This window comes from Manis javanica, chromosome 2 (genome assembly GCF_040802235.1).
Source record: "Manis javanica isolate MJ-LG chromosome 2, MJ_LKY, whole genome shotgun sequence".
Lineage (NCBI taxonomy): Eukaryota > Metazoa > Chordata > Mammalia > Pholidota > Manidae > Manis > Manis javanica.
This window is the reverse complement of record NC_133157.1, coordinates 10283955-10310810: the sequence shown is the minus strand read 5'-3', so window position 1 is coordinate 10310810 and position 26856 is coordinate 10283955. Positions and strand designations below refer to the sequence as shown.

Below are 26856 nucleotides of genomic sequence, written 5' to 3'. Positions count from 1 at the left end.
TGAGAGATGCCCTTTCAAAAAAAAAAATGCAGTTCCTTTCCTAAATGTAATGTAGTCAAAAAAGGAGTTAAATTTTACTCTAACAATTTAAAACACCTCTTAAAGGGAACAGGGGTCTTTCTTACAATTGCAACTGCAATGTCTCATCAACCTGACAGTTTATAAACACTTATTCTTAAGAAAAGAAAAAAACTCATGGGGCATCCAGGCCTAAAAGGTGAAAGGTTTTATTAACATATTTTAATCAAATGCCACAGGGAATATGGACAAAAAATTGTTCTCCTTCAGAGAAAGGAGTCACCTAATCCTATGTTTAGGGAATAAGTAGAGGATGGCAATTACCTTTGGCTGCGCGTCTCTGACTCAGTCTCCCACACCAACAGGCCGCGCCAGGAGGGAGGAGGTCTCAGCACCCTGCCGAGCACAGGGTGCACACTTCTCCCTCCTGCTGCAGGAGCTCAAGGCAGTCCAAGCAGATGGGACTTCCAGAGGCATCCCTTACTGTGGCCCACATTCCAAATAACTTCCCAAACTGCAGGGTATTCCACTTTGCAGGCCTCTTCCAAGTCTCCATGTCCCTCAGAACCCTCAAGGACAAAGGAGCACCAGTTTAATCATCTAGAAAACACACCTACCCTTAATCATAAGTAAAGGTTTATCCTGCCCACAGAGCCCTGTGAGCGAAAAAGAAATCCTATATACTGAAAAAAATGTGCAAAGCACTGTTACACAGTATTTTCTCACTTAATTCAATTCATCTATGGACTAGATGGTATTATCCCCATTTTACAGATTAAAAAACAAAAACAAAAAACCTAAGTTCAGCAAAGTGAAGGAACCTACCCAAACTCACACAGCTAGTGATGGCAGATCTGGCTGACAGCAAATCCCTAGTTCTTTGAATTCCACAATAAGAAGTTTTCTGATGCATAAAACAACTTTCCACTTAGTCTGTCCAATAAGAAAGTAAAAGACCCTCAAGGCACTAGGTTATGTGGGTATAAAGGCACTTTCCCAGAGGAGGGCCAGTTCTGGCCCAATCCTGAAACAAGAGCAGGTAAAGATGAATTAGTTAACCTCACTCTCTCTGAAGTGCGGTTTAAAGCGAAGGACTTAAAACTGGGAGGACTGCATTTAACTGTTCTGAAAAGCACTCCTGGCAAGGGCTTTTACGTGTTTGTAGACTACAGACTGAACTCAAGTCAGAAAAGACCTCATAGTAAAATGTCAGAGCAGGAAAAAAACAGCAGGGAACAGTACCCTACCCATTAACTCAATACTGCATTTTAGCTACATGAGACATTTAACATTTTTTTACACAGAATCAAGAACAAAGTCCACTCTAATTAGAATAGATTAGAACTGGAAGGGATAGTTATATTACATTCCCTATAACAACAATGAATTTTTTAGGTAAATATTTTCTCCTTTTCTAACATAATGGCACCATCTATTGGCTTAGTACCACCTTTGCTATAAACAGGAATCAAGATGCAAAATCTCACTTTGATGAGCTTCTGGTTACCAGTTGCTTAATTCCTGGCATTCTACAGCAGCATAAATTTTAAGATCTAAATTCTATGTACTGCACATTTTAAATCTTCTGAAATGCATCATATTTATACTAATCAAAGCAGGAAAAACTGTCAGAGAAATCGTAGTATACTGAGCAGCACACACAGAATGTATTAGCAGTAAAATTATCAAAAAACCATGTACCAAACATCTCTGCTGTGCTACATACAAAGATTTTTACATATGGTTATCTATCTCACTTAAGCCTCACACATTTCCCATGGGAAAAATCCTCCAACTCCCATTCTACAGAAGAAGAAATCAATGCTTATAGTCAAAAGCTAATAAATATTGGAATTAGATTTGAACTCTGTCTCTAAAGACCAGCTCTTTACACTATCCCGTACCATTAAAATGATGCCAAGAGTAACAAATGTGAAGAGAACACCCATGGTGTTTACAGAGAAAGCGTGTTCATTCAACGTAACACTGCAGCACCCCAAGAACCATGTGACCTTCCCAAGTCAAAAAAACATTGGTTTCTTTTTAGAAGCACAGGATTTGAGGTTCAGGGAGGTTAGGTAACTAGCCCGGGTCAAGCAGAGCTGGGACTAAGCCAGGGCTTTCAACTTTTTCTAGGATTCTAGCTTATGGCTCAGATGGTTACAGAAAAGCCCACTCCAGGTGTTCACTGGCTGGATGGACAAAGCTCCCACCAGAATGGGGTTCCCTCCCTCACATAGCCCCAGACCCACAGAGCAGAGGCTGAGACTTACTCCAGAACTGATGGAGACACATGTTTGTGGAACTCCCTGCATAGTCACACAGCCACATTCATTAAGAAAGAGAATTTCCAGCAACACTAGAGCTATGAAGTCCATGTGCCCTCTGAGAAGGCTTTTATATAAACCAATGACCTAAACTCAGTGCTGCTGAGTTCATGCCTGATTTAAGAGTTAAAAATTCATGTGGAAGAAACACTTGCTATCCTGTAATGTACTGATTTGATCCAGCACAGGAAAAGTTTCAAAACTTAATCATATGGAAATATCAAAATGTCTGCACAAAGGTTGCACTTTAGTGTAAGAACAACAGAGAAAACAGCAGGTCTGAATTCCCCACCGATACTTCCATGTTCCAACTTAATTTCAACACTCCCTTTTATCCACAAGGTAACTGTGTACTACTGTGTACTACTGTGTCCCAAATTGTATTAATTTGCTAGGGGGCTGTGCAAACTGGGACTTAAGAGGTACATTCCAGTAATTAGAAATTGTATAGCCAGTTCATCTGGAGATTGAATTTTACCAGGTGGCGCTGGCTGTGACCCCAAGGTTTCCCTAATGGTGCATACCAATATTTATTCCTTAAGTTAGTATTCCTAAATTGTCCGAGGGCCTCATTTCCAGGAGTGTCATGCTTGAAATTTTATTCATATTAATTCTTATGTGAATAAGTGGGAAAAAACAGAAATTGTATGTCCATGCCAATGCTGCTACAAGGAATGCTGCCAAACTAACAGCAAAGATGGTCCCCAAGCTTCTCCTGACACTTTGGTTTGCCTAATAAAGAAAAGCTGGCAAGTTAAGAGAGTAAACTAATTAATCTGAAAATTAAAAGAACCCCCATTTTGTCTATAAAAAATAAAACCAAAACACTCTCCCTTTTCTTAATAAAGAAAAGTCAAAGAATTACTCCTGGCTTTTAACCACCACATTAAATCAATCACCTGTAGTCTCTTGCAAATTATTCTCTAAAAAAAGAAATTATTAAATTAAACCTAAGGGGTCCTTTCTTCTGTTTTGAAAATGGACCAAACCACATTTGGTCTGGACCACACCACTCATGGCAATAACACAGCCAAGGGGGAAAAGTCACAAAGACTGGGGTTCCCATCCCAGCTAGTGTACCTCTTGGCTATGAGACCTTAGCATACCTCTCTGAGTCTCAATTCCCTCATCTGCAGTACAGGCATCATAGTTCCCATCTCACAGTGTTGCAAAGATTAAATCAGTAAAGCATCATACAACTGTTTTATGAAGCTGCTGGATGAAGACTGCTACCATTACAGTCAACATTACAACCACAAAAAAAGACTTTAGGACAGAAACTGTCCATACTACAAGGAGTTTGATACTTTTCCCAAATAAACCCTCATGAAGGCAAGCCCTCAGAGAAGAAGCTCCTACACTTGTGCTCAATGAGCTGTGCCAGCATGTTAAAGATGCACAAAATAAGACAGGTGTCTTCTGCTCAGTATAAATTAAGAGTAACCTTCAGGCGCCTGGCTGGTCGCCAATACAGGCCCATAGGTAGACAAAATTTAGACACCTTTGTCTTATGGGCAATTTGTAGCTTCCAGTTCTTACTGTCAAATCACTCAGTAAGAAAGATTAATCACAAGGTTTTATATTTTTATTTCTCATAATGAAAAAACTCAAATTTAACTAAAACATGAGAATTTACATTCATTTTCTCACTCAAATTACCCTTATGGAAAGCCTCAACCCCATAGTGAATGTTAATGCGCCAATGAAAACAGTTCATTTAAGAGAATCTTTTATTTTATCTGTGGTTTGAGGTTTGGTTGACAGCTTACCCAAAATAAATAACATGAATGAAACCAAAATCCACCAAATTCTGGCAATTCTAGAGTTCTCTCTCAATATCCAGGGAGGGGGGAAAGAAAGGAGGTAGACAGAAAAACAACCAAAACTGGAAGCGAGAACAACTCCTCCATTAAGAAGAAACGCAGCTCTGCTTGGCCACTACCACAGGGAAAGATGCGTGCAAGCCCCACTCAAAAGGGAACAATGGCTAAAGGAAACTCGAATGACAAAGCCAAAACCAGGGCAGTACAAAACTGTATAATACGTTCTCTGGCAAAGGGCAAAATCATGTTGTCTTGGGGTGGTTGACTGTATAATTCTTAAATTTTTCCTTTGATACTACAGTTTCAGTGAATATGTTTTAATATGCAGGACAAAATACTGCACTAGAGCAGTCAAAAATATGCAAAACAAATAAATGCCCTCCAAGAATTTGTATAAATAGTTTCAGTATCCAGAAACAAAGCTTAATAGCTTAATGAAGTAACATCTGTAAGATGATAAAATCAAAGCAGCTGTTTTGTACTGAGCTTGCTTGAGACAGAAGACAAGGGTTCAAATCCCAGCTTTGCCACTTTTAGGTAGAGCAATAATAAATAAGCAAGTTACTAAGTCTCTGTCTCAGGTTCCTCATTAATAAAATAGCAACTTTAGCTTCCCCTGTAGAATTTTAAAAACAATGTGAGAGCACAAGCAGACTAGCACAAAGATACTCAATAATATGCTTTAAATTTGAAATAACACTAAGAATTAAAAGAAAAAAACCTTTCACATTATTCTCTTACAGCTAAACTGGGACCACACAAGTGGGACACAATCTAAAACAACTCTACTCCAAGCATACAATATATGTAAACTGTCAGTTCACAACAATAACCAGCAGCTAACGTTTCTAACACTAAGCTTCATTCTTTGGCACAAGCAAGTAAGAGATTCAGAAAATTAACTCACCAAAAATTTTCATTGAGCCACAAAGAACTGTGAGAAAGACAAGATACCACTCTCAGAGAGCTCAAAATTTCATGAGAAGTAGAGGAACAAGGGCTGAGGAACAAGGGCTGGGCAATGCGAAGTACAGACAAGGCTGGGGTCCTGAAATCATGTTTCACACCAAAAGTGCTGAGAGGGACTTGCTGACTCAGCCTTGGGGAGTCACAAGGGAATGGCTTCTGGACTAGATCTCGGATGGTAAGCAGGAACACTCCACACAGAAAAGGCATTTCTGAAAGGCAGCAGCAGTGCGGCAGTGGGGTATACAAGCCTGTTCAGGGGAAGGCAAGGGGCCTGATGCCATAAAAAGCCTAGGGTATAAGGGGAAGGGGAACAGGAAATGAGATGGGAAGATGGGTCTAGAGCCCAACTGGAAGGGAGGTAGCCCCAGGGGAAGTTACGGCAACAATGCAATCAATAACCAGGAGGGGACCAGTACAGAGGACAGGAGAGACAGACAGCAGAGACCCCAAGTCTGGCATAATGATTGGCTGGTTTCTCTGAGGGCTCTCTGTAATGACAGTGGCCATCCCTACTGCCACTGGACCCAACCCATCCACACTGTCAATATTTCTGGCCAGATGCAATCTGCCTCCAGACTCCCCCATGCCAATGCTCCACCCTACAGCTGTTAGACTGCCTTATTATCCTCTGACTATAGGATTCTGTAGGCTCCCATCTAATGGAGTTAGATGGGAACCTCCAGGACAAAATCTAAATGATTCAGCCTGTTTCATTGGGCCAGCCCAACTTAGTTTTCCAGCCTTACCTCTGCCCCACCTCCTGAAAATCCACTTGTCTTGCTCCCTCTACATCTCTGCTTCTGCTGCACAGCTGCAGAGAACCCTCCGCCCGCTCCACCTGCAGCCCACACACTTGCCTCAGCCATCCAGCAAACTTGGCCCTTCAGTTCCTTGGCCACACTGGTTCCTTCTCCACCACGGGGCCTGCAACGTCTTCCCCTGAGGATAGGGACTGGGGTGGTGAAGTCCTAGCTAATTCCTACTGATCATTCAGGCCTCAGCTTAAGTGTTACTTCTTCCCATCTTTCACCTCTTAGACTGGCAAAAATACCCAGTGCTGGTGAGGATGTAAGAGAAAGGCATTCTCATATTTCCCTGGTGGGAATATAAACTACTGTAGTCTTTTTGGAGGATAATGTGGCAATAGCTCTCAAAAGATGAAACACACCGTGGAGCCCTCTGTCACTTTTCTGGACTGCCCAACAGCTGTTCTTCCTTCCTCTCTCTGTCAGGGGGAATCCCACCACCTTCTGAGTGAGTGACTTACGAGTGACCAATCAGAAGCACCCACCCATCCCTGGAAGGGACTCTGGTGGCCAAAGGAACAGCGGGAAGACGCAGCTCCCAGGGCAGCCAGGGCAGGAGAGTGAGCAGTGTGCTGGGAGCAGTAGCACAGAGGGAGCATTCTGTTTTGCTGGAATGGCCAGTATGATATTTGACACTGTTCTTGGCCCTAAACCCAGTTCCTGCCCTCCCAGCTAGTCTGTGAGCTGGGACTTACAATCCTCAAAAAAATATTTCTTTTCCTTAAATCTAGTCATTCTACTCACTTGCAACAGAGAATTCTGACCAATACATACACATACTCTAACCCAGAAATTCCACTTCTAGGAATTTGTCTGAAGTATGTACTTACACAGTACACCAAGACACGTTTGTCTCAAAACTCTGAAAACCAAAACTCTATCAATAGGAGACGGGTCAGGAACTCATGGTACAGCTATTCAATGCAGTTCTGTGCAGCTGTCACTACAGGTAAGACAGAGATCTACGTGTGCTGATACAAAAACTTCTCCAAAAGTGAATAATAAGGGAACGGTACGTATAGTATGACTTCACTTTGTAGTTTTAACAGGGACAGAGAGAGAGAGAGACTAACAGATGAGAGAAACAAACAATAAACTCTGGAAAAAAACAATGAACTCTTAATAGTGGTTACTTTGAGGAGGAATATGAAATAGAGACTTGTTTTTCACGTAGTATTTTCCCCCTCTTGGAAGTTTTGTCATGCTCATGCATTACTCTCATTAGAAGTTTTAGTGTCTCTTGCGCATTGAGGACTTCCCAAACACCCATTACCATGATCAGGTCCTCCTTCCTGTTACTCTTAGTGCCCTTCTTTCCCTCCAGGGCACTTAGCGCAGTGTCCTCTTCTAAACTAATCTGTATTTCCTTGTTGAATTCCTGCCTCCCACATGAGGATATTCGTTCTGAGGGCAGGTGCTATGCTGACCACTATATTCCCAGTGCCTCATACATAGCAGATGCTAAATAAATATCGGTAAGCGAATAAAAGTAACTTACTCTTGTTTCAAGACTCAGCTCAAGTGAAGTGAAGCTTTCCCTGAAATCCTCCAGCTAAAATGTGACCTTTCTTACCTTGGGCCTCCCTCCACTGGCCTTTGGACCTACGCCCTTGTCAGTTTATACCTCTGTGTCCCCTACTGCACTGAGTATGGAGAAGGCAAAGACCCTCACATTCATCTCTGTGGAGCCTGCTACAGGGCCTACACAGAAGGTGTTCAAGAAACCTACCCAATAAAATAAGTAGATGAACAAACTAAACTTCAAAATAATCATCTACTCATGCATTAAAATCAGATGTTACTGATATCTCTCCTTAATCCAGTCTTTGATGATAGCAAAACCAGACTGTGTGGAGCTAATGATTGCTAAGCAGAAGTGTGCTATAAACTCAAAGCCGTTGGAACATCACCCTGGACTCTCCCTACTGGACAGACGTAAGATTACTGTCGGCCAGGACAGAGCACAAAGCAGGGCGGCGGGCATGAAACGAGCAGACAAATCTCCTGACTCTCACTTTCAACACCTCTCCCTAAATTCAGGATTCTGCTCAGAAGACAAATTACTACCAAATTACAAATTCAAAAGCAAAAGAAACCAATTCAAACTTTCCCCTCTTAAAACTGAAACTACTTTGTATCAATGTTAAATTTTCTGAATTTGATTATTTTATCAAGGTGATATGAGAGAACAACCTTAAAGAACTGGAGGTGAAGGGCTGTGGTGTGGTGTCTTCTATCTACTCTCAAGGGCTTCCACATGCAAAAAACTAATCGTAACAACAATAATGTGTGAGAGAAACAGAGCAAACACGGTGAAGTATTAACAATGAACAATTGTAAGTTAAAGGCATATATGACTATTCACTGTATATTGTTACTTTTTTGCAAGTGTGAAATTTCTTTAGGCAAAAAAAGCAATGAAACTACTTGGTAGGAAAAACTATTCCACCTTTACTGCCCTTTAAAGGCATCACACAGGGACAAATAAAAACAATACTTTGATAGAGGTAACAAATACACGTGAATAAAGCAATTCAAAACAATTCTAACATTACTCTAAGTACTTTCATTTTAAAATAATTACAAAGACTTAAACACATGGTATCTAGGGGTAAATCATTCTCCCCAACAAACAGAGAACATCTGTCGTATAAAAATCTTCTAAGAGGCTGGATAACACAATGGAATAGCAAAGTCTCAAACTGGCAATTTCTGAACTATTCAAGGCAGCAGTTCTCCTAGCTTTGCACAGCCCAGACACCAAGGCAAAAAACTAAGAGGTAAACAACAGTTGGGTAAACATCAGTTACACACGACCTGTTCGAATTTCTGGACCTATCCAATTTGATGCCGAAATTTAACATAGAAGTTAGAATTGGAAAAATCCTAATTCTTACAAATACAATTTTATAGTTTTTTTATTTTTTGGTCATTAAAAAGATGCTCTCAACTAGCATGAGAGCTAAAATACAAATGAAAAAGCTGGTCTAAAAAGAGAAACTATTTACAAGCCAGGCACTGGACCACAGGCTTTATGTATGTTTTTTCTAATATTATATTATATTATATTATAGTCTGGTATATATGATAGATATTATTGATATCATTTCACAGGTGAGGAAACTGAGGTTCAGAGGGGAATTAAATGCCTGTGATCCCTCAGATTAAGTGGACAGGGACTCCAGTTACTCTAGCGTTTAAAAAAAAAAAAAAAAAGAAAGAAAGAAAGAAAGAAAAAAACCAATGCACATATCAGGCATGTTCCTGCCATGAGGCCTCCACTCTAGCTACCCTCTGCCTGGAAGGCTCTTTCACTCCACTCACACCTCACCTTTTCCGTGAGACCTACCTTGACCTTCCTATTGAACACTATGGTCTGTCTTCCACCTCAACATTGCCAAGTCCCCTTACCCTGCATTAACTGTTCAATTTTTTGTTTTGAGATAATGGTAAATTCACAGCAGATGTTAAGATGTAATACTTCAAGTTCTTGTATACCCTTGACCCCATTTCCCCCAAAGGTAATACCCTGCATAACTGTAGTATAATAGCACCTGTATTATACATTCCATTAGTAATTGTCACTTTCTAACATATTATAAACTTAATAGTTGTTATTGTCTCTCTATCCCTACACTATATACACTCCTTGAAGGCAAGAATCTTTATCTAAATTTCATTCACTGCTGTATCCCAAGCACCTAGAAGAGGGTCTAAGCCAAAGGAAAAACTCAATAAATATTTGTAGAATGATTCAAAGCATTGTATTGCATGGTACTCTAATAGGAAATAGACCAGCTCTTTAAGATAATGCCTTGGTAAATAAGAGAATTCTGAAACATCAGGAAAACATTACACTCACCCATGGTGACATAAGGCAGCTTATCAGTTGACCCATGAGGATAGATGCTGTAGAGGTGAGGTCCAGTAACATCTACTCCCCCCAAAACGAGGGCTGCACCAATGTAACCTTGATACCTGGTGATCAGAGTATGTATAAAAAAAAAAGTGAGTCTACATTGCATCAGTGTAACTTAACCAAAAGCTATATGAGAATTTTGATTACAAAAAGCTTTGCTACACTACTACTGTTTCATGAAGTGGTTACTGCTCTGATGGGAACAGAATGGGAACGGAAGGAATACCAGCTGCCCATCTACTCTACTACCAGCCAACAGACTATAATTTGAGTGAAACACTCCCTGTGCCTTATTCATCAGTCCACCCCCCACTGCTTTCACTTTAGAGAAGAGAAACCCGATCCAAAGACAGTAAGGCCTGCCCAATGTCTCAGAGCCAAGTGCGGATTACTCTTGAAGTTAGCAGCAACCATCCCATCACAGCTCTCCAGGATCAGCAGAGAAGCTACTTCCAAAGTTAACAATGAGTTGCTGAACTCAAGGTGTGCAGATTATCAACCCTCACCATAGCCTCACAGGAAAATGGCTTGTATCAAAACACCTTTTCCTTGGAATAAATGCACAGTCATAAGTGTGTATATATATATGAGCTCATACAGAGTAAGAGAGAAGTATTTCATCTTGCAGGGAAGTGAATGATGAAGTAATTCCCTGATGGCTGTAAAACCCACTGCTATCACCCACAGGATAAAGCTGTACTTCTTTAGGAACAAGGATGTGAACACATCTCCTACCCACCTCGCCTCCATTTAACTGTGCACACATTTGTTCCATTAGACTCTTTACTTGGTTGATTTTACACTCCTATAGATTGCTTACCCTGAATTTGGTTCAGGTTTTTACCATCAGGATTGCTATGCTAGCTAAATATGCTGGATTTAAAATTTTCTATTGTGAGCCTTTCAGAAAAATGAAACCAACACATACTGACTTTGCCTGACAACATAATCATTATCATTAAAACTGATACAAATAAGTTAACACAAGAACTAAAGTCATCATTCCAGACTATCTACACCACAGCTACCCAGCAGGAAGCACTCTAGGTAAAGAGAATAGTGCGGTCCAGGATGTCCCCATCCCTTGATTACCAAACTGTTATTTCAGAAAGAAGTTTTCATTTATAAGTGAAAAATTAAAGAGCAAGAAAGGATTTTAGAAGTAGACTCACGAGGGATCAGAGGCCCAGACAGGGGAAGAAACTGGTCCTAAGCCACAAGAGCTAGCAGCGGGTCCAAACTAAAACCCAGGGCTCTGTGGTAAGAAGCCAGACTCACCAGACTCCCCATTCCCACCCAAGTCCAGTGTCCGATCCACTACGTCATGTGCCCATCAAACAGGGAGTTGAGTAATAATCAGTTAGCTCCCTTCCAAGCTAAAACATAATCTTTGTTTGATGCCTTTAAAAAGAGTCTAAGATATTTCAGCAAGTTGATGAAATGGTTTAAAAACTGGCCCCACAACTCTACTTCCAGGAATCTAATTCCAAGGATATACATCAGACAAATATTCAGATATGAATTCACAAGCATGTTTACCGTAGTACTGTTGAAGATGCTAAAAAAGTGGAATTAGTCAGAGGGAGAACGGGCTCAATAAACTGACAGAGCTCTCCCACAGAACACTACACAGTTACCAGACCCGCGACACACTTCCTCCCACACTACTGATGGTAGTGCTACCAGTGACAAAACCTTTTTCAAGGACAGTTTGAGCAGTATGTATCAATATGTTAAATGTGCAAACCCAACAATTCTACTTCTAGGAATTTATTTTAAAATACAGCCTAAGGAATTGATCACACAAGTACCTGAAGGTTCTACGTTACTAAGGGTTCACAGGATACCTATGCCACTTCAGGTACCCTTAAACAGGCGTATCAAAGTTCACAAATCAGTTAAAATACAGTACATTCTTAGAATGAAACACTGTCATACCACCAAAACTTACATTCATCAGTGATTCCGACTTTTATGGGTCACAGACCCCTTTGAAAAACTGCTTAAAATGGTGGAACCCTGCCCCCCATAACAACTGTACATTCAAGATTTTTGCTATTCTAGGCCTCCCAAATTCCTCCACAGGTTCAAGGTAAAAACTCTGGATGCTGAGCTCTTCTACTAATGGGAACAGTGTTTATAATACGCTCTTACGTGAAGAGGACCAGTTACAAAACAACCTGTATTAACAGGATTCCATTTTTTTCAATGCATAAATTAGTATATATATGCACAGTATAAAAGGTCTAAAAAAACACATCTCAATGGTTTGAATATATGGCAGGACATCTAAGTGGCAGGACATCAGGTGACATTTACTTCTTTTCACATTTCTACAGTTTTTTTTTTACAAGATTCATACATTACTTTTACAATCATTTTTAAAAAGGTTATTTTCATTTTGAAATGCTCCAACATGGAAACTATTCACCTGCTCTGACAGGTGAAAAGATTAGGCTAAACAGGCACATGACATCGCTAATCATCAGGGAAATGCAAATTAAAACCACAATGAGATACCACCTCACACCAGTTAGGATGGCCACCATCCAAAAGACAAGAAACAACAAATGCTGGCGAGGATGCAGAGAAAGGAAAACCCTCCTACACTGTTAGTGGAAATGTAAATTAGTTCAACCACTGTGGAAAGCAGTATAGAGGTTCCTCAAAAAACTAAAAAGAGAAATGCCATTTGACCCAGTAATTCCACTCCTAGGAATTTACCCGAAGAAAACATGATCCCTGATCCAAAAAGTCATATGCACCCCTGTTTATTGCAGCAGTATTTACAATAGCCAAGATATGGAAGCAACCTAAGGGTCCAGCAATAGATGAATGAATAAAGAAGATGTGGTACATATACACAATGGAGTATTATTTAGCCATAAAAAAGAAATCATTGCAACAACACTTGTAAACACCATGGATGGAGCAAGAGGGTGTTATGCTCAGTGAAATAAGCCAGGCAGAGAAAGACAAGTACCAAATGACTTCACTCATTTGTGGAATATAGCAACAGAGCAAAACTGAAGGAACAAAACAGCAGCAGACTCACAGACGCCAAGAAGGGACTAGTGGTTACCAAAGGGAAGGGGTTGGGGAAGGAGGGAGAAGGGGATTAAGGAGCACTATAATTAGCACACACAACATAGGTAGGCCACAGGGAAGGCAGTATAGCACGGAGAAGACAAGTAATGACTCTATAGCATCTTACTATACTGAGACAGTGACTACAATGGGGTGGGGCCGTGGGGGCACTTGATAATATGGCTGAATGTGGAAACCACAATGTTGTTCATGTGAAACCTTCATAAGACTGTATATTAATGATACCTTAATTTAAAAAAAAGATTAGGCTGTATCATAAGATACAATGTGCAACTATGATCCCATTTGTTATCGAATAAAATACATATTCGTAAACACAAAAAAAGCCTTGAAGGGCATACAGTAATCTATTAGCCCTAACTGCTTAGGGTGGTAGGAATCCAGATAATTTTTGTATTTTTAGTTTCTCTGTATCTTATGGCTTTTTTTCATGGTGAACATGTACAGTAATATGGAAGGAAGGATGGCACAAATGAACAAATGAACTTAAAAGACCAGAAATAATATGCCCAAACAAAATGTGGTTCTCCCTGTATGACAAAATTTTTATATTTTCTTTGGGTTTTCAGCATTTTTCAAATTTTCTACAATGAATATTTTTACTTTCACTAAAAAAAAGTACAATTAATAAATAAAAGAGCCTCTACATATTCAAATAGTTTCCAGAATACAGAAAAATATTTCACCAAGATTTCTCTTAAACACAACAGAGAGGCTCCAGGCTCAGAAGGATGAAGTATCATTTACATCTTCTACCTCTAGCCGCATAATACGTAAAACAAAAGTATTGCTTACGTAAGGGAAAACGTCTCTTCTCACCGATCCACATACACGGAAATGGTTATTCAGGGGTAAAACAGCATCACAATAGCAAGAAGATTAAATAAACCTTGTTCTCTTTTTCAGCCTCTGAATTTGACAGGACTCCAACTGCATCAGGCCCCGTACTAGGCACTGTAATAAGCCTTGCTTCTTTATTCATTTCCTCCTCAAAAGTCAGAGAGTCAGAAACTATTATCCTCACTTCATTGAGGAAGAAACTGGGGCTAACAAAGGTGAGGTGAACAGCTATAGACAGGACTTGAACCGAAGTTCTAAAGTCAATCCTAGGCTTTTTTCCCTTATACTACTGACTCATTTTATTTAACTCAACAAAAATGTCAGAAGACATGAAGGACCACAATTATCATGGTTTAAATTCTAAAATGTTTCCTAAAAATTTAATTAAAATTTAATTTTTAAAAATTTGTTAAACTAGAAATAGTAAGACACTGAAACAAGAAAATTTAGAATTCCTAAAGAGAGTAACACAAACATTACCTAGATTTAGCTAAGTACTTTAAATGACACTGGAAGGGAATCCTGAAATATGCTATTTACTGAAATTTTACAAGTTTAAAAATTGCTTTAAATGTAATGTATCATACAAACCACCAGAGGGAGCTTTGTATTCAAAATCAAAATCATGTCTTCAGCAATCTTGACAACAGATGTGCTTTTAACAAGTTCTCACACTGTACTGAGAGAATTTATTTGATAGGCAAAAATTCTCCAGGATTAGAATGATGATTCTGTATATAAATAAATGGAAATCAATGACACAAGGGCTCATAACAGCCAGAGTAGCAATCAGGTAGATACGACTGTTTCCTGCCCTTATGACTCATAAATCCTGATCTCCTCTCCTATACAATAGGAACTGTAATAGCGGCCTTGCTGCCCCGCTACACTACACCTCATACCCATTTACTGAGAGCCAGGGGCCATGCTAATCTCACTGATGAAGACCTATAAATTCACAGAAGGCATGGGCCAGAAAACAAAGTGAAGTGACCCAGGCTGGGATGCGTAGACCAGAACACACGCTTCCACTGTTAAAAGCAACATCTGTCATTCAGTTCCAGGCAATTACTACTACGTGTTAGCCTGTAGGTTGGGATCCCACGTGTAGGTTGCTTAATGAATGAAGAGGACCAGAATAAAGGTTTCTAATCAACGGAAAAAAAAAAAGGTATCATGATGCTAGCTCTACAATGAGAGGAGGTAATCTGTTAAACGTAAAGCCAGGTCCCAGAAGGAGAAGCCAGTGTTCCACCCCAAGACTAAATGCCCAGTCTATTTCTGCTATAGTACACTGCCTCTCTTCTCTTCTTGAGGAGCAAATGAGAAAATGGACTTAAAATTTGAAAACAAAGTGATGATGTGATTATTAAGAAAGAGAAAAAGACTAAGGAACTGTCTGTGGGAGTCAGGGAGTGAAGGTCAGAGCAGGCAAGTGTCTGCACCTCTTTAAGCCTCAAGTTTCTTCACTTACAAATTGGAGACATTAAAAGCCCCTACCTCAAAGTTAAAGGATAAAATGAGATCATGCATAAAGAACTTAGCACAGGGCCTGGCACAAAAAGATAATTAAATGTTTCTTAATATTGTTATTGTATACACTCATAGCCAACTACAAATAATCATTTTTCATTTCATTGTTATTTTGCCCCTAAACAAGGAAGAAAAAAAAAATTATTTGTGGTGAACATAAAGACTCCTTCCAGCTCTAACTTTCTTACTGCAAATGAAAAAGGGTTTGTTTGTTTTTGTTTTTACAGGTAATACCCTAAGCTTCTGGAAATAATTCAACTGGTCACATGTGATTTTTTTCATGGGAGGAAAAAAAATGGACACCATAAATTCAAATAAATTATCAAAAGCCTTATGAATCAAAACAGCTTTCTAGTAACAATTGATTTCTGGAATAAAATGTGTATTTTCGATTGCTTTTTCTCTAGCTTCTAGGCTTTCCTTGGATGAAAATATAAGATATGAGAAAAAGATGTCAGAGAAATTCCCCATCCTGGCCTCTTACCTGAAAAGCATCTGCTTCAGCATCCGATTAGCTGTCACCACTCTAGGAAGGCGGCCAGTGGAGAGGGAGTGGAGCTCCAAGTTGGAAGAAATAAGCTGTGTTGTCATGTCTGTATCTGCAGCTGTCCCAGCACCACAACAACTAAAGAAAACAATTAGAAACTTAGCTGAAATTCAATTACCAAAAGGCTCATTTAAAAGTGAAATATTTTGGACAACTTCCATGAAGTTCAGGTACATAGATGTTTTTAGTGTATCTGTACTGTAACTGTTCTGCCTAACCAATCTTAAATAAACATGAAATTGAGAGTACACCATCTAATTATACGCAAATATATTTTCTGCAGTGAAACACTGCAAATCATTAGTTTCTGTGTTCCTAACAAAGTATGCATTTTACTAATCCTAAAAATATATCCAAGATGTACAAAAGAGCAAGGCATATTAAAAGTCTTGCAGTTCAATTTTTACCAAGCAAGTATTTACTACCAGGTGCCAGCCATTACAAAGTGATGAAAAAAAAAAAATGACACAGTCCTTGCACTTGATTTCAAAGTTGAGTAGAGAACAAGGTAGATAAAAATTTAATGCCCTCACATAATATGATATAGTAGCACAAGTACAAAATGCTATGGGAAAATGCTATTGAGGAGAGAGCAATTAATTCTGATCTTTGTGGTTTCACATGAGCTGGATCTGGAAGAACAGAATAAAAACCCTGTATAAGCAGAGAACATGAAAGGGCATTTCCATGCAGAAGGGCTGGCAAAAGCAAAGGTGAAGCGGCTTGGAGATGAGGGGAATAGGAAGAGCCCAGGTTTAACTGGAACACAGCCTGACTGCAGCTAAGCAGGCTAAAAAGGTAGGCTTTTTGTGAGATTGTCCAAGACCTTAAGTATCATGCTACAGTTTCGATTTTATCCTGGAAGCAATATGGAAATGTGAAAAGTCTCTTGGAAAGTGTTTCAAGAGGAAAGGGACATAATCAGATCTGTGTTTTACAAAATCCAATATGGCAGAAGACTGAACAAGAGAGATGGCTAAAAGACCAAAAGCAGAGAGACCGTTTAAATGCCAGCTGCAATAGTCCAACTGAGAAAAAAAGACCCTGAACTAAGGCCTTAGCAGAGGGAGGGATAGAAGGGAATGGATTCAAGAAGCACATAGAAAGCAGAACTGGATACCAAATGAACTGGGGACTAAAGCAAAGAGAGGATGAATAGCTTAGGTTACAGATGGATGGAAATACCATTTAAGGGAGATAGAATGAAAATACAGACTGAACAACCGGTTTTAGAGAAGAACATAAATTCAATTTTAGCCCTGACATGTTTGAAACTATAAGAGCTATTCAAACCAATCAATACTTACTAAATGTTAGGAGATATGAAGTGTATTTTTGAGCAGTTCTTGTCAGCAACAATCATCCCTTCAGTTGCCCTTGTATCTGCTCCAAGAACTATGCCATCCTATTTTTAAAAAATACATAATTTTAAACAATTTCACATATATAAACACAGTTCTCTACACTAGTTAAGGAAAAACAATGTTGGCCATTCCCTGCTCTCCCAGTCCCCACCAAAAGTCGTACCAAAAAATATTGTGCTATACTTTCAGAATTCAAGAAAAGCCTTATTGAGACACAAGCTGAATCCTGAGTAGGCAGTAGGAATTATCACTCTAGTTTTCAAATGAGGCTCAGAGATTCAGTGAATTCCTTACAAATTACAGAGCTAATATGGGGAAAATCTGGATTAAGATGTGGAAATTCATCCATTAAAATAGCCACCTCTGTCAATTTCTTTTTAAAAGATGTCATTATTTACCTTTAACAACATTATCTCTTTTAACCCTTCCAACAGTATAAGGCAGGAGCTATGTCCATTCGATGAACGGAGTGATACCTGGCACCCTGCATCTCTACAGCCCTAACTGGATCAAACTTACACCTGCTCCTAGGGCCCTGTGTCAGTCTCACTGTTAACTTGTTTCAGAGCTTTTACCAAAGACTGTATGTTTATCTGACCTACTTTTACCATATATTGGTCTTCTCCATTCTGATAACATACAGAGGAAGTGCAGACCACTGAGCTACACCAAGGGAGCAGAGTCAGAGGTAACAGCTAAGAGACGTCTAGACAAAACGGGTTCTCCGGGCTTGCGCTTTTAGAACAAACTGCTCTCAAGGTAAACCTGCTGATTAACATCTTAAATTTATCTCCCCTGAGAGGAGTTCAACCTCCATTTCCTGTACATGGGTTGTATGAACACATATGTAACTTATATGCAGTTCTTCTAGCACACGCTGTTAAGCAAAAGTATACAGCCTAATACAGTCATATTTTTGTTAAATATTCATAACTGCCCCATTTACTCCACTATGGATGCTCGCTGTTAAGCTTAGAGGAGCCATGTTAAGAGCATTAGCCTCCTGGTTCCTGGGTATCAATTTAGCAAAATAAACTTACTCTTTCTTTCTTCAAAACTCGGTGTGTATGACTGACTCATACACGCCGGGGCGGGGGTGCGTCTTGAGGTTTGGTAACATGACAGTGGCTGTGAGAAGTAAAGTGACCTGCCCAAGGTTAGACAGAAGCTGCATAGAAGTTGAATGGTTAGCCAGATCTGTCTGACACCAAATCTTGTTCTCCCATTACATCACCCTGCTTCCTATAGTAGTAACTTAAGAAAAAAAGCAAATTGGCCTCCTGTCAAAGACTGAAAAGCGAGGAAAGAATGTAAACTGTTGATAAGCACACAAAACCTCCTGACAAGCAGTCTCTCCTAAGGGACCTTTTCCGATGTACTCTGCAATATGTGCCCTTCCTGACAAAGCCTGCAGAAGTAAAGGAGGCCAAGCGCCCTGGTTCCTGTAACCAACTCAGTCACTGCTGCTCCCGGCCTGTCCGGGCTCACCTTATAGACCACCCCTGCGATGGTCGTGCCTGTTTTCCGGGCCGCTGGAAGCTTGAAACCTTTCCTTGCAAAATCGGCTTCCAAAACGGCATTTCTGAGAGCAAATGAGAGAATAAGGCGTTGAAATGCAGGGGACACGGCGCAGCACTGGCACGAAGACTAACAGGATACTCAGGAAAGGAAAAACTATTTGCTTTCACGCCCGTCTCTTCACTGAATCCTCCCACCAAGCTTATTATCCCGGGTTTTCTTCCGCGAAGACAGCGTCAGAGAAAGGCCGCACCTCGCCTGAGTCGGAGATGGAAGGTGTCCGGGTGCGCTGGAAGTGGACCAACACACCCGGCCTCAGGAGAAACCCACGCTCAGGCTCTGATTCCCCTGAGTCACACGGGCCGCGGGCCCTGCCGTCCACCCTTCGTTTGGACTTTCAAGGTCAGACGTCAACCCGGCTCCGACCCCGGCAACGCACTCCCACTCCCGCCCTGAACCCGGGCCCGGGCATAGTCGAACCTGCGGCAGTTATCAAAAGAGAAACCTCCAACCGGTGGCTCACACACTGAAGCTGCCGCCATCTTCCCAAGAAAGCACTTCCGGGCCGGGGCGGGAGCAAAGACAAGGAGCCGAGCACTTCCGGCGCAGCCAGCGACCGGGGCTGAAGGGGCGGGGCAAAGTCCCTCCGCGCTTGGGCGATTGATCCTAGAGCTAGGGGCTCCTGGAGGAGCCGGGACGTGAGGGGAATATATCGCCCCAAGTGGCCAGGAGGACAAACTGATGCCCGTAGCCGGGGATAGGGGGCGGCAGGGCTTGCCCAATGTGGACACACGAAAGACCAGGCATCCCGCCCACCGGTCCAGAGCTGTTTCTATTGTTAATTCGACCCCATGGGGCTTCGGAGACAGACACAACCAAGTTCGAGGCACAGCCCTACCTCCCCCTTGCATTAAGCAAGTCCTCTCAATTCTGCATCTATTTCCTTAGCTGCCAAATGAAGATAACAAAACGCTGTTGTGAAATCAACAAGAAGCACATGAAAAGATGTGCAGTATTAGGGAAATGCAAAGCAAAACCACCATGCAACTCCTCTGCATACCCACATAACCAATAAGACAGGAAATAACAAATGTTGGCAAGGATGTGGAGAAATAGGAACTGTCCTGCATGGCTGGTGGGAATGTAAAATGGTGCAGCTGCTCCAGAAAACAATTTGGCAGTTTCCCAAAAAAGTGAAACATAGACCCAGCAATTTGTCTCTTAAGTGTATATCCAAAAGAATTGAAAACATATGTTCACAAAAACTTGTACACAGATATTCATAGCAGCATTATATCATAATATAAACAACAGGTGGTACATCCATTAGACAGAATATTATTCAGCCATGAAAAGGAATGGAGCACTGATACATGCTACAACAGAGATGAAACTTGAAAACATTGAGCTAAATAAAAGAAGCCAGGCACAAAAAGCCACATAGTAGTATGGTTCCATTCATATGAAACATTCTTGCTAGACAACCCATTACAGCCAGAAGTGGATTAGTAGTTGCTAGGAGATGGAGGGTGGAGAGAATGGGGAGTAACTGTTTAATGGTTACAGTGTCTCTTTTTGGGGCGATGAAAATGTCCTGGAATTGGATAGTGGTAATGGTTGCACAACACTGAATATACTAAAAACCACTGAACTTCACATTTTTAAATGGTGAATTTTATATTTTGTTGATTTTATTTCAATTTTTAAAAGGCTGCTGTGAAAATTATACAGGGGAAGCATTTATCCTGACACATAACATCTTCTCTATAAATAGTTGTTGTTAATCCATGTCCTTCATTCTGCCAACAACTTTAAGAAGTAACCATATAATTCAGCTCATTTCACTGATGGAAATTAAGCTTCACTGAAGTGAAGAAACTTGCTCAAATTTACATAACCAGTAAATGACAGCCTCAGTAACAAAATGGCAGCAGACTCAGAGACCCCAAGAAGGAACTAGTGTTTACCAAAGGGGAGGGGTGTGGGAGGGCGGGTGGAGAGGGAGGGAGAAGGGGACTGAGGGGTATTATGTTTAGTACACATGGTGTGGGGGATCATGGGGAGAACAGTGTAGCACGGAGAAGGCACATAGTGGATCTGTGGCATCTTACTACACTGATGGATAGTGCCTGCATTGGGGTATGGGTGGGGACTTGATAATATGGGTAAATGTAGTAACCACACTAGTTTTTCATGTGAAACCTTCATAAGAGTGTACATCAATCATACCTTAATAAAATTTTTTAAAAAATAAAAAAATAATAAAAATAATAAAAAATGACAGCATCAGTAACTATGGAATAAATTAATTTATTCACTTGGCAAACATTTATTGAGCACCTACTATGTGCAAGGCATGTTTCTAGGTATAGATGAATGAATGCCAACACAATCACCTAGAACCAGTGTCTGTCACAACCATGTGTGCAATTAATATTTGCTAATGGTTAAGCTCCCTTTCATTACTTCTCTGGGTCTTCTGTATGAAATTAGGAAAATAAAGTCTCACCCATCTGCCTCCACGGGAATCTACTGATGAAGATTCCTACATCACCAAATTTCTACTTTGGTGAATGCAAAATGTAAAAAGACTTGGGCTCTGCCTTAGCGAAGTCCCCACCCTGATGAGAGAGACTCATCTCTATACAACCCTGGCAGGACAGACCATGATTCAACATGTTCTGGACGCTGTGGAGTCAGTAAGTAATTATAGAATAATTATGAAGGCCTACCTCTACAACACTTCTGAAACTCCCTCCCTCCTGCTTCGGACTCAGCCCTGAGGGAATGAACACAGAGATGAATCGTAAATAGTTCCTCTCCTCATGTTATGGGTCACTTCAAAATTGGTATGTTGAAGCCCTAGCCCCCAGTACCTCAGAATGTGACCTTATTTGGAGATATCACCTTTACAGAGGTAATCAAGTTAAGATCCACCTAGGGTGGATCTTAATGCAGTATGATTGGTGTCCTTATAAAAAGGGCAAATTTGGAGACAGACACACAGGGAGAACGCCGTGTGAACATGAAGACAGAGACAGGCTGATGCTTCTGCAAGCCGAGGAACATCGGAGATGGGCAGGAAACCCCCAGAAGCTAGGTCAGAGGCCTGGGACAGCCCTCGGATGGAAGCAACACTGTGATTTCAGACGTCTGCCCTCCAGAGCTGTGAGACGATACACTTCTCTTGTTTAAGCCACCCAGTTTGCACCACCTTGCTACAGACCAGTACCCCTCATGAGTTCATAGTTGGGGAAAAGAGACAAGTCCCCAGCCAAGTGTGCTAAGGACAGGTCCAGTGCGGGGCTACAGAAGCCTAGGGGCCCCCACAGATGGAGAGCAAACCCGCCGGGTGAGAAAGCTGCAGGGACAGACCTCTGAGCCAGGGTTCTGGGTGTGAAACAAGCAGAGCCAAACAAAAGCCTTGGGAACACATGGTTTTCAGGAAACAGCGATGAGTCTGATGCAGCTGCAGCAAAGGGACACAGAGCCCCCAGCAGCCCCCGAGGGTGGTGATGGAGTGCCTGTGTTCTGCTATTGGGTCTGGGTGGGAGCTGGAAGGAGCAAGGAAGAATATGGAGATGATTTGTGATCAGTTTGTCCCAGGACATTTCTCTTCTTAACTAGGTGTCTTAGGTATGATTTCATACCCAGATTGAGCTGGGGAGGTGGCCCAAACAGAGGTAGCCAGAGCCCAGCAGAGGGCGACGGAGAGCCTCCAGGCAACCGGGCCGGGCTGGGCCTCTGTAACTCCAGGCACTCAGAGACCCCTGCTTCAGCCTCCCTGTCCAGAATGACTGCTGCCACCTGGGACTGCAGCCCAGTCCAGAAAGCCCACGCCAGGGCCTGAATGCAGTCCCACTTAATCCCTGGCAGTGCCACCAAAACCCAAAGAGCAGTAAGCCGCCACCTCTGCTCTGGATTTGGCTGTGTGACCTCAGAGGAACCATCAAGGTCTCTGTGCCTCAGTTCCTTAATAATACAATAATAACCAACATTCCCTGAGAGCACCCAGTGTCCTGGGCTCTGTTCTAACCACTTTATATACAGGATCCTGTGATCCTCCTAGGCACCTAGTCTGTGCCAACACTAGGAAAACAGATGATCAGGAGGCAGGCATAGTGTCTGCCCCCAGGGACCTAGCAGTCCCTAAGGACCAGGCATCATTGCCCCACTTACAGATGAGGCAACTGAGGCCTGGAGAGGTGACACCACTGGCCCAAGGTCACAAGGCTCAAGTGGCAGAGCCAATACTCAAACCACATGCCTCCCAGCCTCAGACCAAAAACAGCACCCCTTCCCTGACCTCCAACAATTATGGTTCAGCAGGAACCCAAATTCTCGTGTTCCCTGGGGCTTTGCCAGAGCAAAAGCAAGGTTTTCTTCTTAAAGACTCTCAGCCCAGCTGAACTAGTTCCCAGCTGCGTGATTACAGGCTGGTCTCTTCATCTCTCTGAATCTGTTTCCTGACCTGTAAAATGAGAGAACATTATGTTTCCCTTACCTCCTGTGACCTGAGTAAGAACATGCAGTGTGCAGTGTAAAGTGCTTCATTCATTCATTAGTTACTAAGCCCCTCCTTCGTAGCAGCTGTGCCAGCTCTGTGCCAGATCATAGACATGAGCGGCGCTGGTCTGGAAACCACACCTCCAATTCACTGTGCTTAGTGCCCTAATGGACATGTGCCAGAACACAGCCAAGAAAGGGCTCCTGAGAGGGCCTGAAGCAACAGAGTAGGCACCCGTAGGACAGAAGTTAGCCCCAAGACCCGGAGACCAGGGGGTGCATCCACACAGAGAGTTAGTTCAGCTGTGCACAGAGTTCAGGCCTGCAGCAGCTTAGATTTTCTGAGGACCTGGCAAGCACCCTCCCTGGACCTGCAGACTGCTAGGAACCCAGTGTGGACAGGCCCTAGAAGGTTCTCCCCCATCCTCTGTCAGGATACACACACGCCCAGGAGTGCCCCACGCAAGAAGACTTGGCCAACTTCCCACTGCAGGGAAAGCAGCCCATGAAGCTCCTGGTTGCTAAGGCAACTGGGTCCTTGTTTTTCCTTCTCCATAAATAAACTATAAATAGACAGGCGAACCTGGGCACCTTCCTTTGCATGAATGAGAGCAGCTGCTCCGGGCTCCAGGCCCCTGGCCCAGCACCCAGGTGCTGAGCTTGCTGCACGGGCCACAGAAACACAACTCCAGGGGAGGGCACAGAAAGGCGCCTGGCCGCATGGCAGCGTGGATTCCCTCCACCTCTCCACTCTCTCAGGGCACTTAGCAGATTCTGGGGCCCTGCCAAGACCCACAGAATCCCACTCACTGTAAGTGAAGCCTGGGATGGCTGTGTACTGGAGCCCCCGAGGTGAGATGAGCCCTGCATTTGGCAACCTCCGCTGATCGGTGGTGAGCAGGAGAGGGCGCCCTCGCTGCCTCCTAGCCGGGACCTGTGCAGTCACAAATGGTCCGAATACCTCCGGCCCCTGGTGCATGCTAGCATCTACAAATCTCTTCTCCACCTGGTTTAATCATCACAGTTGGCACCTTGAGACCTTCCTGTCTTCTGGCTGCTGTGTTAAGCACTTTACATGCCACAAAGTCATTAATTTTCCCAACCACCCATGGTGGCATCGTTATGATTTCCAGCTCACAGGTGGGGAACTATCAATGGGAAGAGAGAAGGTGGCTGGCCCAACATCACACAGCTGGTTGGCAAGAGAACTGGAATTTGAACCCAAGCCTGTCCTACCCACTTGTTCCTAGCCTTGGCCTCTCCTTTCAGCACATCTGATTCTATTAATAACCCACGAGGGAGGAAACAGCAGATGGGACACCCTAAGTACAGAAGGAACAGAAAAAGCTGAGACTCAGAGGACTAGGGACTGGCCCAGGGCCACCGAGTGAGAAGAAGTCAAAGCTGAGACTGGAGTCTCTAGAGGTGGGCTGCAGAGGTGGGACTGTTCATTACAGAGCAGAAGATTCAGGGAGATGTGACTACCCGGGGGGTCAGAGAAGGTGTCCTAGTGGAGGTGAAGCTGACACGAGGTCTTAGAGGATGCAGTGGAGAGAAGGGAAAAGCTTCCCAGACAGAGGGAACAGCTCCGAGAGAGGCACGGAGCCATGACAGGGCATGGCCTGCCTGCAGAACTGCGGGTACGCCCATTTGACTGTGGGAAAGGGGCAGGGTGGGAGAGGTGAGGCTGGCAAGCTGGGCAGCCTCCACGTATGAAGAGCCTTGGCAGCTGGCTTTCCAGAAGCCTGTGACTGCCCAAGGGTACCGGAGAGCCATGGGATGCTTGTAAGCAGAGAAGCCTCTCTTGGGAGAATAGGCTGTCCACTTGACAAAGGGAGTCTGAGCAGAGCATGTTGCCCAGAGACAAGGCGTCCTGCAGGCTGCAGGACCGCAGCTGATGGGTGCCTTCTCCAGCCAAGCCTTGCAGCACCCGCCTCTGGGTGGGGACAAGGTGTAGCTCCCAGGCTCAGCCAGCATCTTATCTTCTCCACGATTCTAGACCCGCCATGCCCTTTCACACTAGGCAATGCCACCCCAGTCATTCAAATAGTCCTTAAACAAACTCCAGTTCTGTGTCTGGCACTGTGCTGGGCACAGGAACACAAAGACTGCCCTCAAGAGTTAAAGGACCAGAAGTTTCTGACAGGATTCATACAGGATCCAAAGAGGCTCAAAGGCGAGACAGGGGGAGGGCAGTTCCTCCAGGGGAGGATAAGCATAAGGAAGTGCTTTAAAGAAAACAAAGACAGTGACAGTGAATAAAACTCAAAAGATGAGCAGGCGTTGGCTGGCAGGGTTGTGAGGAGAGAAGGGGCGCCCCAAGGGGAGGGGCCGCGTAGCAGACAGTGGAGGGATCAAACAGCTTTCCCACTGCAGGGGCTGGAGGGGATGGGGAGCCCGCAGCGGCCTTGAGAGACCAAGGCAGGAAGGACCGGGGAGCCAGTCCCGGCGTGTTCATCAGGGGATGATGGGAGAATCAACCTGGTAGCAGGTCAGAGGGTGGAATGGACAGGGAGAGACTGGAAACGGGGGAAGGGGGGAGCTACAGCCAGGGAGCCGGGAGCAGAGGAAGGTGGCCTGAACCAGGGTGGGGGGCAGTGACGACACTGAACATTAGTCTCAAGAACATGACAGGTCAGACAGGATGTGGTCAGTTGGATGTGACGGGCAGGGAAAAGGGGCTGACGTTCTCCAGGGGTCTGACCTGAGTGGCAGGATAGATGGTGACAGGAAGGTCCACTTTGGGACATCCTGCCTTGGAGGTCTGTGCTGGGCCGGGAGGTGCACGAGTTCTCAGTGGCGAGAAGCTGTGCAGATCCAAGTGTGGATGAGGTGCCGCAGGAGAGCGGGCAGAGGGGGAGAAGGAAGCCAAGGCCAGACGCCAGGGACAGTAGGATTTGTCAGTCAGGTAAAGATAGGGAGTCAGCAAACCGTGGAGAGGAACAGACGGGGAGGCAGGCGGGGACCAGGGGAGAAGGATGGGAGAGGGGGGCTGGAGGTGGAGGGAGAGACGCCCACGTCCCGACAGTCACACAAGGAAGAAAGCGTGTCATGAGGCCATTCTCACTGATCACACTATGGTCACTATCAAATCTAGCAAAAACTTTTTTTCCAGTGATAATACTCAGTATTGGCGATGGTATGACAAGATGAGCACTTTCATAGTTTGCTAGTGGGAGTGTAAAGCAGTACAAGTTTTCTGGAAAGCCATTTGCCAAACTAGTTCAAGATCCTCTACAGTACAGCATCTACAGTTAATGCTGCATTGTGCCCTTCAAAATTTGTTAAGAGGGTAGCTCTCACATTACGTGTTCTTGGCGGGTACACACACACACACACACACACACATATGTGTGAAAAAAGGGACACAAGGAAAGTTTTGGAGGTGATGGACATTTATTTCCTTGGTCACAGTGACAATATCACAGATGTATGCCTACGTCCAAGCTCATCAAATCATTACATCAAACCCATGCAGTTTTTTCATATATCAATTATACCTCAATAAAGCTGTTTTTAAAATAATAGTTCAAGACCCTTGGAAGTTTAAGATCCTAAACCCAAAAATTCCCCTCCTA

At 43.1% G+C, this 26856-nt stretch overlaps 1 protein-coding gene across 1 annotated transcript in view; it reads right to left on the bottom strand.

Moving 5' to 3' along the window:
- The window catches only part of PSMB7 (proteasome 20S subunit beta 7), a 57419-nt gene extending 38035 nt beyond the window's left edge, over positions 1-19384 (bottom strand). The window contains exons 1-5 of the mRNA XM_017666180.3: positions 19253-19384; positions 18743-18836; positions 17198-17295; positions 15828-15968; positions 9806-9921 (exon numbers count right to left, since the gene is read on the bottom strand). Of these exons, the coding sequence (XP_017521669.2) occupies positions 9806-9921; positions 15828-15968; positions 17198-17295; positions 18743-18836; positions 19253-19314 (511 nt within the window). The 5' untranslated portion in view covers positions 19315-19384. The remainder of the gene's footprint in view (positions 1-9805; positions 9922-15827; positions 15969-17197; positions 17296-18742; positions 18837-19252) is intronic.
- Positions 19385-26856: the final 7472 nt, after the last annotated feature.